We start from the raw sequence: 16,541 nt of genomic DNA, 5'->3' as shown, positions 1-16,541 counted from the left end.
GCAAGATCGACTCCCTGGCCAGGAGGGTCTACGCAGCTTCAGGCTTGGGGCTGCGTATCTCAAACTACGAGGTGATGTTGGCGAGATACCAGTATTTTATAATGCAACGCCTCCACAACGTCGTCTCGGCCCTCCCAGACCAACAAGGCGAATTGGCCAAAGTCTTGATTAAGGAGGCGATGCACGTCGTGGTGCAACAGTTGTCCACAGCCAGGCACCATGTGGACACTAACTCGAGGGTATTGGTTGGTGCCGTTTCTCTTCGCCGGCATGCGTGGCTGAGGAGCGCCAACTTCCCCAAAGAGACCAAGCGGCACATCGAGGAAATGCCCTTCGACGGGTCCGGGCTTTTCCATTCAAAGACGGACCATAAACTTAAAAAACTTCATGAGTCCCACATGACAGCCCAACGAATGGAGCTCCAGTCGCTTCCGAGGCGTAAGTGGCCATGGAACCGTCCACCCTACAGACAGCCACATCATCCCAGGCAACGGCCTCAGCACAGGCAACAGCAACAGCGCCGTCGACAACAGCCCCAGCAACGCTACCAGCAGGGCTGTCGCCAATATGATGACAGGAGGCAGCGTTGACGGGACTGGCGAACCATTCCTCTACCCTATCCTATACCCACCCCCCTCTCATCTGGGGACCGGCTGGGAAGCCGACTCCCCATTTGGGAGTCCATCACATCTGATGGATGGGTATTATCTATCATACAGCACGGCTATAGGACAGAATTCGACACCGTTCCTCCATCGAGTCCAATTCGGTTTACATCTTGCACACCAGTACTGCTCGATGAAATACAACAACTTCTTCGTAAAGGAGCAATTTGTCAAGTAACTCAATATGACGGGCATCATGGATTCTATTCTAGATACTTTACCGTTCCCAAACGGGACGGTGGCCTACGTCCGATTTTGGACTTACATGGTCTGAATCGATTCATCGTGACGAGGAAGTTTCGAATGACCACCCTCCAAAATATTTTGCCGCTGCTTAGGAAAGAGGACTGGTTCACCTCATTGGACTTGAAGGACGCCTATTTTCATATTGCAATCCATCCCAAATATAGACGTTTCCTTCGTTTTGCTGTTGCCCCCAATTTCTACGAATTCATGGTTCTACCTTTCGGTTTGGCTACTGCTCCAAGGGTGTTTACTAAATGCATGGCCCTTGTCTGTGCTTATCTACGCCTCCAGGGCATACAAGTTTATCCTTACCTTGACGACTGGCTCCTAGTCTCCAGGTCCGGGAAGCGCTCCTCACTTCTATCCGTATAACCTGCGCCTTATAGGACGACCTGGGCCTTTGCATTAATACTGAGAAATCTTCTCTCCTTCCGGTACAGAAGCTTACGTTCATCGGAGCCCACTTGGATTCAACGTTGGAAAAGGTGTTCCTCCCTCAGGACAGACAACTGACTCTCACTTGCCATGTTCATCGAATCCGTTTTTTATCTGAACAAGCAAGGCGGGACAAAGTCTCCAACCCTAGCCAGACTTTCTAGGCAGATCTGGAACTGGTGCATTTCGAGAGCTATTACGATAATAGCAGTCCATCTGGCCGGTACGGACAACGTGGAAGCAGATCTTCTCAGCAGGCGCATGCTCATCTCTCACGAATGGGAACTGGACCCCCAGACACACAACGACCTTTTCCATCGCTGGGGGTTCCCCGACGTGGACTTGTTCGCCACACAACAGAACAAGGTGTGTGCGACTTTCTGCTCGAGAGCGGGAATCGGACACGAATCCCTAGGGGACGCCTTCATGATTCCATGGAACAATCTGAATTTCTACGCCTTCCCACCAATTCCGCTGGTGATGAGCGTCATGGCAAAGATTGTTTGCGATCGGGCCACAGGGATACTAATCACTCCTTGGTGGCCATGCTAACCTTGGTTTCCCACAATGCTGGACATTTCTCACGGGGGATACCTACATCTTCCACCGCTCCCGTTCTTGATAACCTAGAAAGACGGCGCACTTCGTCACCCAGATATATTATCATTAAAACTAACAGCATGGCGAATCCGATAGCTGACTTCACTACGTCTCTACCAGTCACTACTCCAAGGGGTTCAAATCTGACCTTTGAATCCACTACTGTCCTCGTTACATCTACACCGACAACTACTTCAAAAGGTTCGAACTCTACTTTCGAACCCAATACAGTTGCAACCTCCGAATCCGCTGGGGCAGCACTGCACCAGCACTGTCGGATTTGACTACTGTGCCATCAAATCCGACAGCCTTTCATCCGGACATTCAATACATATTGGACTCCGCTTTAAAGCCTTCTACACGGAGGTCTTACGAAGCTAAATGGAAGCGTTTCTCTGCCTTTGCTGACTCTCGTTCATTCTCTCCATTTACATCGTCAATTCCTCAAATTCTTCAGTTCCTCCTGGAATTACACCACTCTGGACTGAAACCATCTTCGATTAAAGTATATACGGTGGCCATCGCCTATCATCGGGGTATGGTGGACAGTTCGTCCATTTTCTCCCAACCTACTATTAAAAGGTTTTTGAAGGGACTTTATAATCTGAATCCGTCGATCAAGACCAGTAATGCCCACCTGGAGTCTCTCTGTGGTTCTGCAAGTGCTTATGAGAGCTCCTTTCGAACCGTTGGCCACAGTCGATTTACGTCTTGTCTCATGGAAGACAGCATTCCTAGTTGCAGTTACCTCAGCCCGGAGGGCCAGCGAACTCTGCGCTTCGCACGTAGACCCACCTTATCTCAACTTTAATAGAGAAAAGGTTGTCCTGTGGCTCGATCCATCTTTTCTGTCTAAGGTATCCACACCCTTTCACATGGGGCAAGATATTATTTTACCTGCCTTTTTTCCAGCTCCGTATACTCTGTTAGAAAGGACATTACATTCACTTGACGTTCGACGCTGTTTAGCATTCTACAAATCCAGGACTTAGTCTATCCGATGTTCACATAGACTTTTCATTAAATATGCTACCAGGGGCCAAGGTACCCCTGTCACTCCGCAGAGACTTTCTAAGTGGATAGTTCATACCATCACCCTGTCTTACCAACTGGCCAATATCGACTTGCCCACTACCCCTTGAGGCCATTCGACTAGGGCTGTGGCTACCTCATCGGCCTTCACATCGGGAATACCGATGGACGATGTATGTAGAGCTGCTACTTGGGCGAATCCTTGCACTTTCGCCAAACATTACCGCTTAGACGTCCGTGCTTGACAAGACTGTTCCTTCGGCAGAGCCATTCTTTCATCTGTTCTTTGTTGAGGACACCTTCCCTCCTCCGTTATGGTAAGCTTGTTAATCTACCCATATGTGTGATGCACAGAGGCCACGATGAAGAAAAGCAGGTTGCTTACCTGTAACTGATGTTCTTTGAGTGGCCATCTGTGCAGTCACACAACCCACCCGCTGGCCCTGCTCGGTGTCAGTGAGTGGACCTCTCTCGTTACTGAATGTTATCATTGTTTCTTGGTACTGATATTCATTGTTCTCTCGGTACCGATACTGTTCACGGTAGAACTCATTTACAAGTCATTTTTTCCACAAGAGGACGTCCGTTCAGTCGTCAAAGACTAAACAAAATGGTGGACACTCTGCTCTTTATAGGCTGTGGGGGAGGGGGAGGGGAGCTTTTTCCCGCCAAAATAAACCATTAGCTTGTAATCTTCCGGCCAAAGGCACTGCACAGGCGCAGCACCCATATGTGTGACTGCACAGATGGCCACTTGAAGAACATCAGTTACAGGTAAGCAACCTGCTTTTCTGGCACCTCTGCAGTTCGTAACACCTTTATTTTTCCTAGCTTCAGGAAGAATTGCAAAAATTGCATATTATTTTTTCAGCTTTGGCAGATTTGTGCATATTTAATGTTATCTTGTCCCAGACTTTGGAAAGATGTGCACAAATTGATTTTTTCAAAAAAAAAAAGAAAAAAAAGAAACCCATTTAGAATGTTTGCACAAATTAGCAAATGCATACAAATCTCCTGCTAATGAGTGCTATTGTGCCTATTAGTGTAAAGGTAAAGGTTTCCCCTTGACATTAAGTCCAGTCATGCTTGACTCTAGGGGGCGGTGCTCATCTCTGTTTCCTAGCCGAGGGAGTCAGTGTTTGTCCACAGACAGTCTCCGTGGCCATGTGGCCAGCATGACTAAACACCGAAGTGGTACCTTTTTATCTACTTGCATTTGCATGCTTTCGAACTGCAAGGTTGGCAGGAGCTGGGACAGAGCAACGGGAACTCATCCCATTATGCAGATTCAAACTGGTGACCTTTTGATCAACCAGCCCAGCAGCACAGTGGTTTAAACCACTGTGCCACCTGCAGTCCCCCTATTAGTGTAGTGAGCTGCTAAATTTGTGCTGCAAATGCCCATGTGATACAAACCAGATTATGTTCAGAGTGGCTTATCATTGTGTGTCCCTGCTCATTATACCTGAATAATGTAACTAAGTGCAAGGTATAATGGAAGATGCACATCAACTTTCATGCAAAGCACAATTAATTATGAAATATTCCTCAGGAACGTGCACTATAGATCACAAAATCCTATGGACTATCTGAATGTGTGCTTAAAATACTGTTTGTTTTCAATATGGACTAGATTGGCTCAGAGAGGAGGTTTCTTACTCAATTTTGTAAAAATTAAGTGTATGGGACTCATCAGTGGAACTCCCATTTCTTAAAATGTTGCCAGAACAAGTTAGAATGTCGAGAAACAGCAGCTTCTAATAACAAAAAGAAAAGCCAATATTCTTAGGATGAATTCTCTAACAATACCAAGTAGAACAAGCAGTGTCTAGATCAGCAGCCACACTAGCATTTGCTGAGCCGAACAACTTTCCTCTTGCTCCTTCCAAAGGAGGTAAAAGCACCTGCTACTTGTTATGCACATGCCCCCAATACAAGATATTCAAGAGAAACTCTGTCCATGTTGTTCCATTGTCCTTAATAGAATAGTTCCAGATGGGGCCACAGGGAGAGCAATGGGAGCTCTCTGTGCATGTGTGTGTGGTAGGGGTTCAGAATGCAAACACATTTTCAGTTCACCTTCTACCGCTGACTGTGGAGCTAAGTTGTAAGCAAAACCTCTTTTAAAAGAGAGACAGAAAGAAAACCCAAATAGGTCAATGGCATGTGGGCAGAGTACAACTAAGCCTAGCATATGGTTGTAGACAATGTATTTGTGTAGAGCTGACAGAAATCTTTTGTTATTTAGTCCTGACAAACCCTATCAGACACTTTTTGGAGAGACAGTGCTTATAGACAGATGAGATTTGACAGTCTGACCTTTCCATAAGGGACATGGGAAGCCTGCACTGATGGGACTTGACAGAGTTCATTAAAAAAAGTTCAAGATCCAAGTATTTTAACAATGCAGCTCTACAAAGGCACAGCTATACAGTTGCCTTTAATATGCACTACTTGACTGTAAAGGCAGATGCAACATTGTTTTATGCAAATTTCCTGTGTAGCAGGACTCTACAGATGTTGGGTCAAAGACGATGAAAAATTAATGCAAATGAGGAATTCTTTCATAGATTTAACTTGAAGATAGAGTCACAGAGATCTTCCAAAATTCAATTTGCATAAAGTTTTTGGCACATCAGTCAATAGTTAAGAAGCACCTCTCATGCACAAAAGAAAAGTAGATTTATTCACACTCTGGATCAACTTCGAAAGGCCAATTTATAGTCTTTGTGTTTCTCCAAAAGATGCATCATAGGTACTTTGACTACCAATAACATACCTCAACAATGAGCAATATGTTTTATCTATTTCTGACATTCAGGCTTGAGTGAGCTTGTGTAGACAAAATAGTACTATTTATGCATGGGAATTTATTAATATGCTTAGGTAGAAACAGAAGTTTGCAGAAATACAAAAATAATTTGCTTTTAAACTGAAAGGGGCATTACGGGAAAACTGGCAGGTATGTATTGAGTCAGGAACAAACAGGAGAATGCAATCTTCTTAGGAAAAAAGACTCTCCTACTAGCCTTGACACCTACAAAGTAGGCGTTTTGAAGATGCAGATTGGGGTAGCTGACATGATCTGTACTTTCAAGGTCCATCAGCTGCCTCTCAAGCAAAGAGCTGCCTAACACAGTGAGGAGGCTGAACAGTGTTGGCTAGCCTCCTACCTGAGAAAGGAAAGCTTTTGAAAGGTACAAACACAATCATGCTTGTTGCAGGGCTCCATTTACCCAAATTCAAGAACTTCTGTAGTCTTATTCAGCCATGATTAAACAGTACCAATGGAAAGGAAGTGAACACACTGCATATGCAGGTCTTGCCCACTATCTCCATATGCACTTATTTTCTCAAGCATGGGTAGGGTACTTTAAGGACACTTAGAAACTTCCCCATGATTGAGAATCCCGAACCATCAAAGGTCTTTTTCACATGAATTCAAAGTATAATCAGGCAAATAATGTTTAGAACTTCCTAATCAGCTCAGAAAGATCAGGTGTGAAGCTGAAATGTGCAGGGATGGAAGGGAAAGGTCCCACACTGCCACTTTGGAAGTACACTTTAATCAGGCCTCAATAGGGCTTCAGAGTAATAGTTATTACTATCCTATTATGGGAAAAATACAGACAAAATGAATATAAAATGAGGATGAGAACAAGCAAAGAAAAATGACTGTACATAGACATCCACCAAAATATGTCATGAGGAAGTGTAATCAAGAGCACATTGGGCTCTGGGAATGTACTTGACCAAACTAAATATGAAACAAACATGTATCACATAATGAACACCACTATTCTATATGGGTGCCCCAGCAACCCTGACATAAGAAATACTGAAAGATAGTGACTTGCCCAAAACACCTAGTGATTTTTACAGGTGAAAATATCCAGTATCCAAATCTAATATTCTATCCACTGGACTATATTGGCTCATATGAAGATCCAAGCAAAACAATCTAACTTATATATGTACACGTGTGTGTGTGTGTGTGTGTGTGTGTGTGTGTGTGTAAGGAGTCTAGTTGGCAGTAAATAACCAGGAAGAAGATAGTGGAGCTGAGATGGATAGCTAAATGAAAAATTTATTCAGTATTTGCTAACTATGAAAACGTCCTTATTAGCAGTTTTGCTGTTCTGTTTTGAATTAGATGAAGTGCATGGGCCATTTTAGAGTGCATTACAATAATCAAGGTGAGAGGTTAGCAGTGCATTGATGACTGTGGCTAGACTCCTTTCCAGTCTCCTGTTAAATTATGTCCACTAGACAGGTGGGGAGGAATCAAACCAGAGTCCTCCTCCGCCACCAAGGTCATAACAGTGGCTATGGTCAGGTGTTGAAAAATTCTATAGTCCCTGGGATAGTCTCCCAGGACCATAGGATTTAATCCTAGATTAACATTTGGTATGATCCAGCAGGGATGCTCTTGCCTAGGAGAAACATCACGTGTCATAACCCATTATTAATATGCCTATAAGTATATCCTTACCCAACTACATGAAGGCTTTTTCGCTAGACATCAGGTATTACTCTGTCAGTGCTAAATTAATTGTATTTTTTACTTATTTTGTTTTTATGAAATTCAAAATCCAAACCAAAACCCAAATGAACAGCAACTACAAAAAAGTAATAATTTTTAAAAAATAAATTGAAATACTACCATTTTATGTGAAGAGCAACTGTGTTTATATACCACTGCTATGCTACTAAATTTCAGTTATAGTCTGTAAAACACACATTGAGTGATAGCAATTTTAGACACTACTTACGGATTTCTTCAATGATATCTGGATCACATTCTTTATATTTATCTATTTCTCCCTTTAATTGGTCCTTCTTCTGTCGAAGGGCAGTAAGTTCCTTTGTTAGTGCAGCACGTTCTGCCTGGGCTCATTTTATTTTGGAAGAATTGGTCAAAATATTAAACTTTAAAGGTGGCAATTACAATGCAAAACAATTCTTTTACTCAACCCTAATTTTCCTTTAAAAAGCAAGTACCAGATCCACTGACCAGTTTTATACCAATATGTACCACTATGGGCTCTGAGAATAGGATGCAATTGCTCTTGCCTACAGTATTACATTTAGATCTACCACCCAGCTGCCCTTTAAGAGCTCAAAGCAGCTTACATCATTCTTCTCCTGCTCTCAATCTTATCTGCACAACAACAGCCCTGTGAGGTAGGTTGGGCCCAAATCACCCAGTTGGCTCCATGGCTAAGCAGGGACTAGAACCCAGGTTGTCTGAGTATGTGACTGGCCCAAAGTCATCCACTTGGCTCCATGGCTGAGTGGAGAAACCGTATCAAGTTAGTTCATGTAGGTTGTTTCAGTATTGCTATGGCACAACTGCAAGCAACATTATAACAGCATCCCTGCAACATCAGGTTTGGGAGAATATTCAGAATTTTTAACTTGATTGGCAAGTACAGCAATGTGCAGCAACTTACAGAAGAGGAACACTTTTTTAAAAAGCAAACCAAACTATAGACACATTTTTGTATCTTCTGTCCCTCATTTCACTCAACCTAATAGTTATCAGTCCCAGGGCAGTGCTGTCATTCTAGAAAGAGAATGAACACAGAATGTAGTCCTGTTCCTTCTTCTAGCCACACTTAAGAAACCACTTTCACCTAATTCCCTAAAGTTTCCAGATCAAAACTCCTTGTGGATCTTTCTGACTCGGTAAAACTTACAGTATCTTGACGTCCAACTTTTGATTTTTCAATGCTTTCCTCTAAGCTTCTTTTCTTCTGACTATACTCTGAGAACTGAAGGAAGAGAAGAACCAGAACCCAAACAACATTAACTACTTCATTTTTGTATTTGATTCCAAACATTTTTTGTCATCTTTAGAAATAACATATAGTCATCTTTAAGCAGGCTTAGTCTTGGGTAATAAATCAAGGATCTAGCCAAGATATTACTGTTTCATAAACACTTCAATTTTAAAGCCTTTTAATAGCAAGGTAAAGTAATGAGATCTTCAGTAACTCCTTTTTACAACTGTCCAGAGCAAAAAGCCATTGATATTAAGTGGCAAGAATAAATCAATTATGCTACAGTGTCCAAGGTGCCACAAGACACAAGGCTTCCACAAGTTTATATGATTGCAATCCTGGCAGGAGCATGCTGGGAGTTGTAGGACTTCTTGTTGTTTAAACATGCAAAAGAATTGTGCCCTAAACTGATTAGACTGATGTGCACATAAACTCTCTCTCTCTCTCTCTCTCTCTCTCTCTCTCTCTCTCTCACACACACACACACACACACACACACCCCTACCTCTCTAGTTTAAAGGCCCCTCAAGTCCTACAGGTACATTTAAATTGGAGACCTAAATATATCCCGGTTGGATTTCTGTAATGCGCTCTACATGGGGCAGCCCTTGAAGACAGTCCGGATACTTCAGATGGTGCAAAATAGAGCAGCCAGGTTGCTGACAGGGACTGGGTGTTATTCTCATATAACCCCAGTCCTCTACCAGCTTCACTGGCTTCCCATCGAAGTCCGGGCTCAGTTCAAGGTGTTGGTAATCACCTATAAAGCCCTTAACGGCTTGGGACCTGGATATCTAAAGGAACGCCTGCATCCATATTTGCCCTCTGGCCCCTTGAGATCGGCAGCAGAGGCTCTCCTCGGGGAGCCTTCCGTGAGAGATATCAGGAAGCAAAGAACTCGGAGGAGGGCTTTCTCTGCGGTGGCGCCCCATCTGTGGAATGTGCTCCCCAGAGAGGTCTGCCTGGCGCCGTTGTTATTTGTTTTTCGGCGCCAGGCCAAGACCTTTTTATTCAAACAATATTTTAACACTGTTTAATGTTTATAGGTTTTAATTGTGTAGCCAGGGAGTTTCCAGGTTTTACATGTTATTGTTATTTATATTGTATTTATTTACTTCTGTGAGTCGTCCCGAGGCTATATAGCAAGGGGATGGCATATAAAAACTTTAAATAAATAAGTAAATTATAAGTAAAGCCCTTAGGTATTTGCCCACACATCTACATGCTTGCATCTCTTCATAAAATATTATTAAAAGCTTGATGCTGCTGACATTTGTAACTAGTTCTCGCAGAAAGGAAACAACAAGTCTGCTTCTGGACTGTACCAATTTCTGATTGTAGGTGCTCTGCCATTAAAATCTGACAGGTACAAAATTAGATTTCTTCCAATGATGATGGCAGAATACTGTATCATACCACCGTGCATTATGGGATCCGACTGAGGTAGTGAATTAGAAGATGAGTTATGTAATTAGAATCTTCCCATGAAAACTCGCAGCACAGAATGTGGATTGAGCATTCTCCCCCCCCCCACCTCCAGTTGTGTAATCTTCACAAATTTTAGATGAGTTTTTCCACTAAGTCAGACCACTAGACCATCTGACATTGAAGCTTTTTACAATGGCTGACAGCAACTGTTGAGGGTTTCAGATACAAGTTTTCACAACCCAACCTGGAGAAACCAGCTGTTGAACCCGGAGTCTTTCATATGCCAAGCATGTGCACTACTAAGCCATGGCAGTAGAAATGATAATGGCAACTATTTAAAAGAGACCTCCTCTGGAACCTTACCCTGCTTGAAGACTCCATCTCAATCAGGCCCTTGTTTTGGCAGGTTCTTTGATGTGGGATCTGTTCCTTCATATAGTTACCCCTTTCCATACTCCCCATATGCCCTAAGTGTGATGTTATGGTTTTATCTCTGTGTTGCAAGGCCATTTGGAATACAGGAAGGAAGGAAGGGAGTAAAGGAAATGGGAAAAACAACCTAAGGATTGAGAAAAGAATCCAGTTTGTCATTCTGACAAACTGTGGGTAGGACAGCTAACCATGGGTTAAATGAAGCATGGCTTAGCATAATGTGAAAACCATGTCTAAGTGTGCACACTTGTGGATAGCATTCCAATAAGAATGACTGGAAAATTCTAATGCCTTTTCATGGTTTTATCAGCAGGTACCATCATCCATAAAGCAGCATCAATGGAGTTGGCAGGTCTGCACATCAAGCTAAGATACCCTGCAAATAAGCCATGGTGGTTTGATTGTTCTCGGAACAATCATGGAATTCCTGACAGACAAACAGGCTTACTATTACTTGTTCTGCCACTCCTTCCCCCTTGGCCCTCCAGCTGGCTTGGGATGTATTCCTGTGTACTCCATGGCAGAACCCCTCTTGTTTTCTCCTCCCCACTCCTAGCACGTTTCCTTTTCATTTGCTGCAGGAACTTTGGGGTAGCTTTGGGTGTTTTTTTTCAGAGCTTCAGAAAAACACAATTGGGATTCTTGGATTTCTTGACACCTGAAATGTCTAAGTATTTGTTTTGTTGGTCATTTGCAGGTGCATTCTTATGGCTGCCAGGTACCTGCAGCCTTGTATGGTCATTTCTCTTGTCTGTTTCAGCTATCAAGGTGAACTGTGAAGTGAAATAATAGACAAGAAAAGTGACGAGACTAACATTATGTTGCATAGGCTAACTACATGCTAACATATTTACAATATTATAACTTCCCCCACCTCTTTTGGCAACTCTTTTTTTGGAGCATGACAACTTATTGTGGTTACTGTGGTTTAAAACTCCCCACAGAAATATACACAATGTCTGGAAATTAAATGGGAGGGGAATTTGCAATCCTGTGGTAATTGCAGCAGTTAGCACTCAAAAAAGAAGCTATGAAAAATGAGTGGAGTAATATCTCCCCTTCCTGGCGTAGCTAGAGACCCAAATCAGTTTTTTTAAATGGTAAGACAGCACAAATTATCATGGAAGAGTAAAGTTGGAAGGGGTCTATAAGGCCACTCCTGCTCAGTGCAGGATTGCCAGTTAAATCATCCCTGACAGACAGCTGTCCAAATGCCTCATTAATGCCTCCCTAGGTAGTTGGTTTCATTGCTGTACTGTTCTAACAGTCTGGACGTTATTCATGATGTCCAGCCAAAATCCAGCTTCCTGTAACTTGAGCCTGTTATTCTGTGTCTTGCCCTCTGGGAAGATTGAAAAGAGATCATGACCCTCCTCTATGAGACAGTCTATCAAGTATTTGAAGAATGCTCTCATATCTGCCCTCAGTCTTCTCTTTGCAGTTCTTGCTATGCTCAGTTCTTATGATCCTGCCTCATAAGGCTTTGCTTCCAGACCCCTGATCATCCTCATCACTCTCCTCTGAAGCCACTCCAGTTTGTGTACATCCTTTCTGAAGTGCAGTGCCCAGAACTGAATGCAATACCCAAGAAGGGGCCTAACTAGGAATGTTGGAGGAATCTGTCTGGGGGGGTAGAAATCAATCAGATTCTCTGGGCTCAGATTCTCAGATATCTATCCACTTTGCCATAGGCTCACACCTTTTCCCAGTGTGCCACTGCCAGCAGTAATGGGTGGGGAAGACATATACTCACCAGGAATGGCAGCTGGAGCCCCTAACCACAGTTCCCCTCTTTTGCACCCTGTGGCCACCCCAGTGAAGGTTGATGGTTGTGCAACTGGAGGTTCACAAGTGTTTGCAGACTTTCTCTTGGCTTGGCTCATTTTGCAGGATCAAGCCAATAAGAGAAAGTCCACAGATGTTGGAGGAAAAGGTTGTAGAGTTCATTCCAACCTTAGGTCTACCCAGTGCCCACAGAGGGCACTAGTTACTTTCTGCACCTCATGCAGTTTGGCAGCTATATTTCAGTTCATGCAGCCTAAGATAACATTTGCTGTTTTTGCAGCCGTATCACGTTTTGTTCTTATATTCAGCTTCGGATCTACAATACCAATTCTGCTTGAAGTACTGTTGAGCCAAGTATCCCCCACATCTGTAACTGTGCATTTGGTTCCCATTTCCTAGGTGTAGGACTTTTGTCCTACACCTTGCATTTGTCCCTACTGAATTACATGTTGCTGCTTTCAGCCCAGTGCTCCAGCCTATCAAGATCATTCTGAACTTTGTTTTCTAGGGTAGGAACCATCTCAATCAGTTTTGTGCCATCTTCATTCCCTGCACCTCCCCATACAAATCATTAGTAAGCAAGCTGAAGAGCACTGGTCCCAGACTGAGCCCTTCAGTACCCTGCTTGTTACCTTTTCCCAGTATGAAAAGATGGCACTAAGAAGCACTCTTGGAGTCCAATTTTGTAGCCAGCTGTGGATTCACCTGATAGTTGTTCCATATAGCCCACTTTTAGCTAGTTTGTTTATCAAAATGTCATGGAGCACTTGGTCACAAGCTTTACCCTAACACTTTGAAATGTCTGCTTACATAGCACTCCTTCATATTTAGTCTTTCAATTCAAAACTGGTTCACCAAACACATGCAAGCTACATTGCTAAGTATCTGTTCTGTTGAGTCACTGACAAGTACTTACAGCTCCCACTCTGTCCATATCTCCTTTTATGGTGAAGCCTTTCAAAAGGTGCCCTTCTAGAAGTGTATCTTTACAAAGCCATTCTCCTATTTTTTTCAGTCAAATACAGAAAATCAGTCTAGTATCCTAGGCTTCCAGTTCATAGTAGCTTAAGTGCTCTAATCGGAAACCCTGCTGTAGTATACTGGAAAAGATTTTACAAACCCCACTGCAATGCTAAGGACACATACTTGGCAACACATTTAATCAAATCAAAGGGACTTACCTCATATAAGCATGTTTATGATCATAGTGCTGGCTATGAAAATATAAGCTGTAATGTATGCACTGGCTAAAAATCAAGCCCATGTCTCATAAGACGGGTTACCCAAAGTATCCCCTGTTAAAGTGGCCTTTTAAAGGTATTACATTCTTAATGTTTTTTCAGCAAGGAAGCCTATCAAAATATAAGGACATATTAAAGTATAACTTAGCCGTACTGCTGATTCCTAACCCTCATATAAACTAAACATCTCAGTTATTCATACATTGGCCAGTTTAATCCCTTGTGAGCAATGTGATAGAAATAAGACTTTTTGGAATTATAATCATACATCAGAAATAAATGTGCACATACTAAAAGAATGACTGCACAGTGCCATGAGTCTTGTTGCATTCTGCAAATAGGGTCAGCTTTACCATTCAGCAGAGTGAAGCAACTGTCTTCAAAATTTAAAAATAAATACTTGGCAACTCCTCCAAGGTACTGCTGGGGAAGTTGGAACTCCCTGTAGCTGTCAAATTGGGGTTGGTGAAAGCTGATTTGACAGCCACCTTCCAGAATCTCTAAAGGAAAAAATAATGCTTAAAAGGTGGAAGAAGTCATGGAGAGACTGAAATGGCTTGCAGTAGGAGGGAATAAGGAATAGACTCATTCCTCAAAGGGGCAGGATGGGGCCCCCAACCCAGAGTGCTCCCAATCATCTATCAGATCTTTGGGTTGTATGAACAAACCCACCATAGTTTAGGGTCAGTTAGTATTATATGTGAATGTACCTTGTAAGTCAGATCAGATACAATAATTGCATCTTCAAAAACCTTCCTACATGCTAGCTTCAGAGCTTTGTTCCTTATTAAAAATAAACCAAAACATTCTCCTATGTCTGGGGCAAAATCACCCATTATTCAATGAACAGAAGATTTTTCTGCTTTTACTACTTTCAAATGTGTTTCCTACAGCTTTTATATTAAAGGTAATATAAATTATTACTGTGCATAGATATGCTTTATGTTATTTTTCTTCTTTCCCTTTATTTTGTAGTTTCCACTCTTGTTTTTGCTGTATTTGAAATCTTAAAAAAAGTCTGAAATAGGAAACCATGTCTTAAAGTAGATCTACTAACCAGGATCAAAATGTGATTTCTAATCCAGCTTTGCAAAGTGATATTAAGCCTTAATTTCCTATTGTGCAAAGCTCAGTTTGTACATCACAGCCACCCAGGGTTTAAATGATCCCTCATGAACATGCAGGAGCATGCTGCCTTCTACTTGCTTCTGTAAGCACTAAACAGCTCAGAGACATTTTGGGCCATGTGAACTGGGAATTCTGGGTCACTGGGGAGGAATAACACAGATTTGTCACCCAAGAACAAACCAGGGTTACAAGTCTAGCTTGTTTGTCCCCTAGCACCCCAGAATTCCCAGTTCATGTGCCACAGAAAACAACTCAGAGACAGAGCACTCTGGGTTGTTTAGCACAGCAAGAACAGCCGGGCAGCTAGAAGCCAAAACACTTGTTCTCTCTTGGTTACCAAGGGTCTATTTAAAACTTGAGTGGTCATGACTTCCCAACTGAGTTAATGGGTAGTTGTAGTTTACTTTGACCTGGTTTGAAACACTGAAACTGGCACAGAAAGAAAATGATAGGGGAAGTGTTTATTCTTGGCTTCATGGTTTATGAAGCTGGGATTGTTCCATCACAACTATTAAAAAAGAAGAGCACATGTAGCACTCATTGCACATAGTGGGGTTAGCATTACCCTAGCTCACATTCTGTAAGCTGCTGGGCAAAAAAGCACTGGAGAATTTCTACAGGAAGAGTCTGAGGTACTTTTATACTCCCCAAAATAGGCCCCAAGCAAGAAACAAAAGAAGGTTTAATACAAACCATCTAGGTCTTCTTTTAAAGCTGGGATGATTTGCTAAAACATCACGCAGAATAAAAATCCACTGAGGGAAAACATTTGCTATGATTTTTTTAAAAATTAGTAGGTCCAACTATTGCTATGCACAGAAAAAGTCAGCTGGCCAAAAGCAGATTATCTTGCTTTGCATAGCCTCAGAAAGAATTAAACCTGAAACAACCTGTACTGACTGAAAGCCATTCTTATCTAAATGAAACTTCCTGGAGGAAAAATTCAGCTAGAACAAAGGGTTTTCATATGCAGCACTTTTCTCTGGGGTCAAAAATGACCCTATATGCAATCAATGCTAGTTTCCTGCTGAAGTGAGATTAATTAATAGGTGATTTTTTAAAAAAATCAGCAAATGGGTAGCTATCTTTTTTTCCTACCCAGGGAGTCTAAAAAATGGACAGAAACCAACAAAACTAAAACAAGTCACCTTGCAATTTTACTAGTCAAATCCAAAAAACTATTTTATATCATCAAATGAGATTTATGCAAAGTCATACCAATCTGTTATTATTTTGACAGGGTCTGCAAAAGTTTAGTCCCAATCCCTATCCACAAAGAGACACAAGTTCATACTTAGTTTTTCCGCTGAAATATCTAGTTCTACCTGAAAGAGATGTAAGAGTGATTGGATAAACTACAAGAAAAGCAACATTTATGTTGTCCATCTTTTCCAGAATAGCTTTGCACAACACTAAAGTTTGCTTCAGTTGGCAACATAATTTGGGCTACAAGAAACTGCTTGCTGATATTATTTTCTCAGTCAGGTCTTACAAAAGGTCTGTCCTCTACTTGCAACACATTAAGCACAGCACCCAGATTGATACACTGTGATCTGGCAAGCGGTTCATACATTTTATCTCCAAGCAGAGAATTTAGCTACTCTGTTGCACTCTCATGGTTCCAAAAATACAAGTTTTGTTTCACCAATTCCTCTTTGCTCTTTTTGTGGATAACATTGTCATTAAGACTTTGATGAACAACATAACGATACTCTGTTTCAGAGAATCTATTTTTATTAGAACAGTATGTTTAACTCATATTTTCT

The 16,541-nt window shown here is 42.1% G+C and overlaps 1 protein-coding gene across 6 annotated transcripts in view; it reads right to left on the bottom strand.

Annotated features, from left to right (window-relative positions):
* TRIM2 (tripartite motif containing 2) overlaps positions 1-16,541 on the bottom strand; it is a 106,820-nt gene that overhangs the window by 19,299 nt on the left and 70,980 nt on the right. For 4 of the 6 annotated variants that reach the window (XM_044430645.1, XM_044430644.1, XM_044430646.1 and 1 more), the window contains exons 15-16: positions 8,678-8,752; positions 7,751-7,865 (exon numbers count right to left, since the gene is read on the bottom strand). The exons of 1 other annotated variant lie outside the window; for it this stretch is intronic. In XM_044430645.1, the coding sequence (XP_044286580.1) occupies positions 7,751-7,865; positions 8,678-8,752 (190 nt within the window). The remainder of the gene's footprint in view (positions 1-7,750; positions 7,866-8,677; positions 8,753-16,541) is intronic. One more of the 6 variants, XM_044430648.1, reaches the window with a different exon arrangement.

The sequence above is a fragment of the Varanus komodoensis genome, unplaced genomic scaffold (assembly GCF_004798865.1).
Source record: "Varanus komodoensis strain SLA01 unplaced genomic scaffold, ASM479886v1 scaffold21, whole genome shotgun sequence".
In the NCBI taxonomy this organism is placed as follows: domain Eukaryota; kingdom Metazoa; phylum Chordata; class Lepidosauria; order Squamata; family Varanidae; genus Varanus; species Varanus komodoensis.
This window is presented reverse-complemented; position numbering and strand designations above follow the sequence as displayed.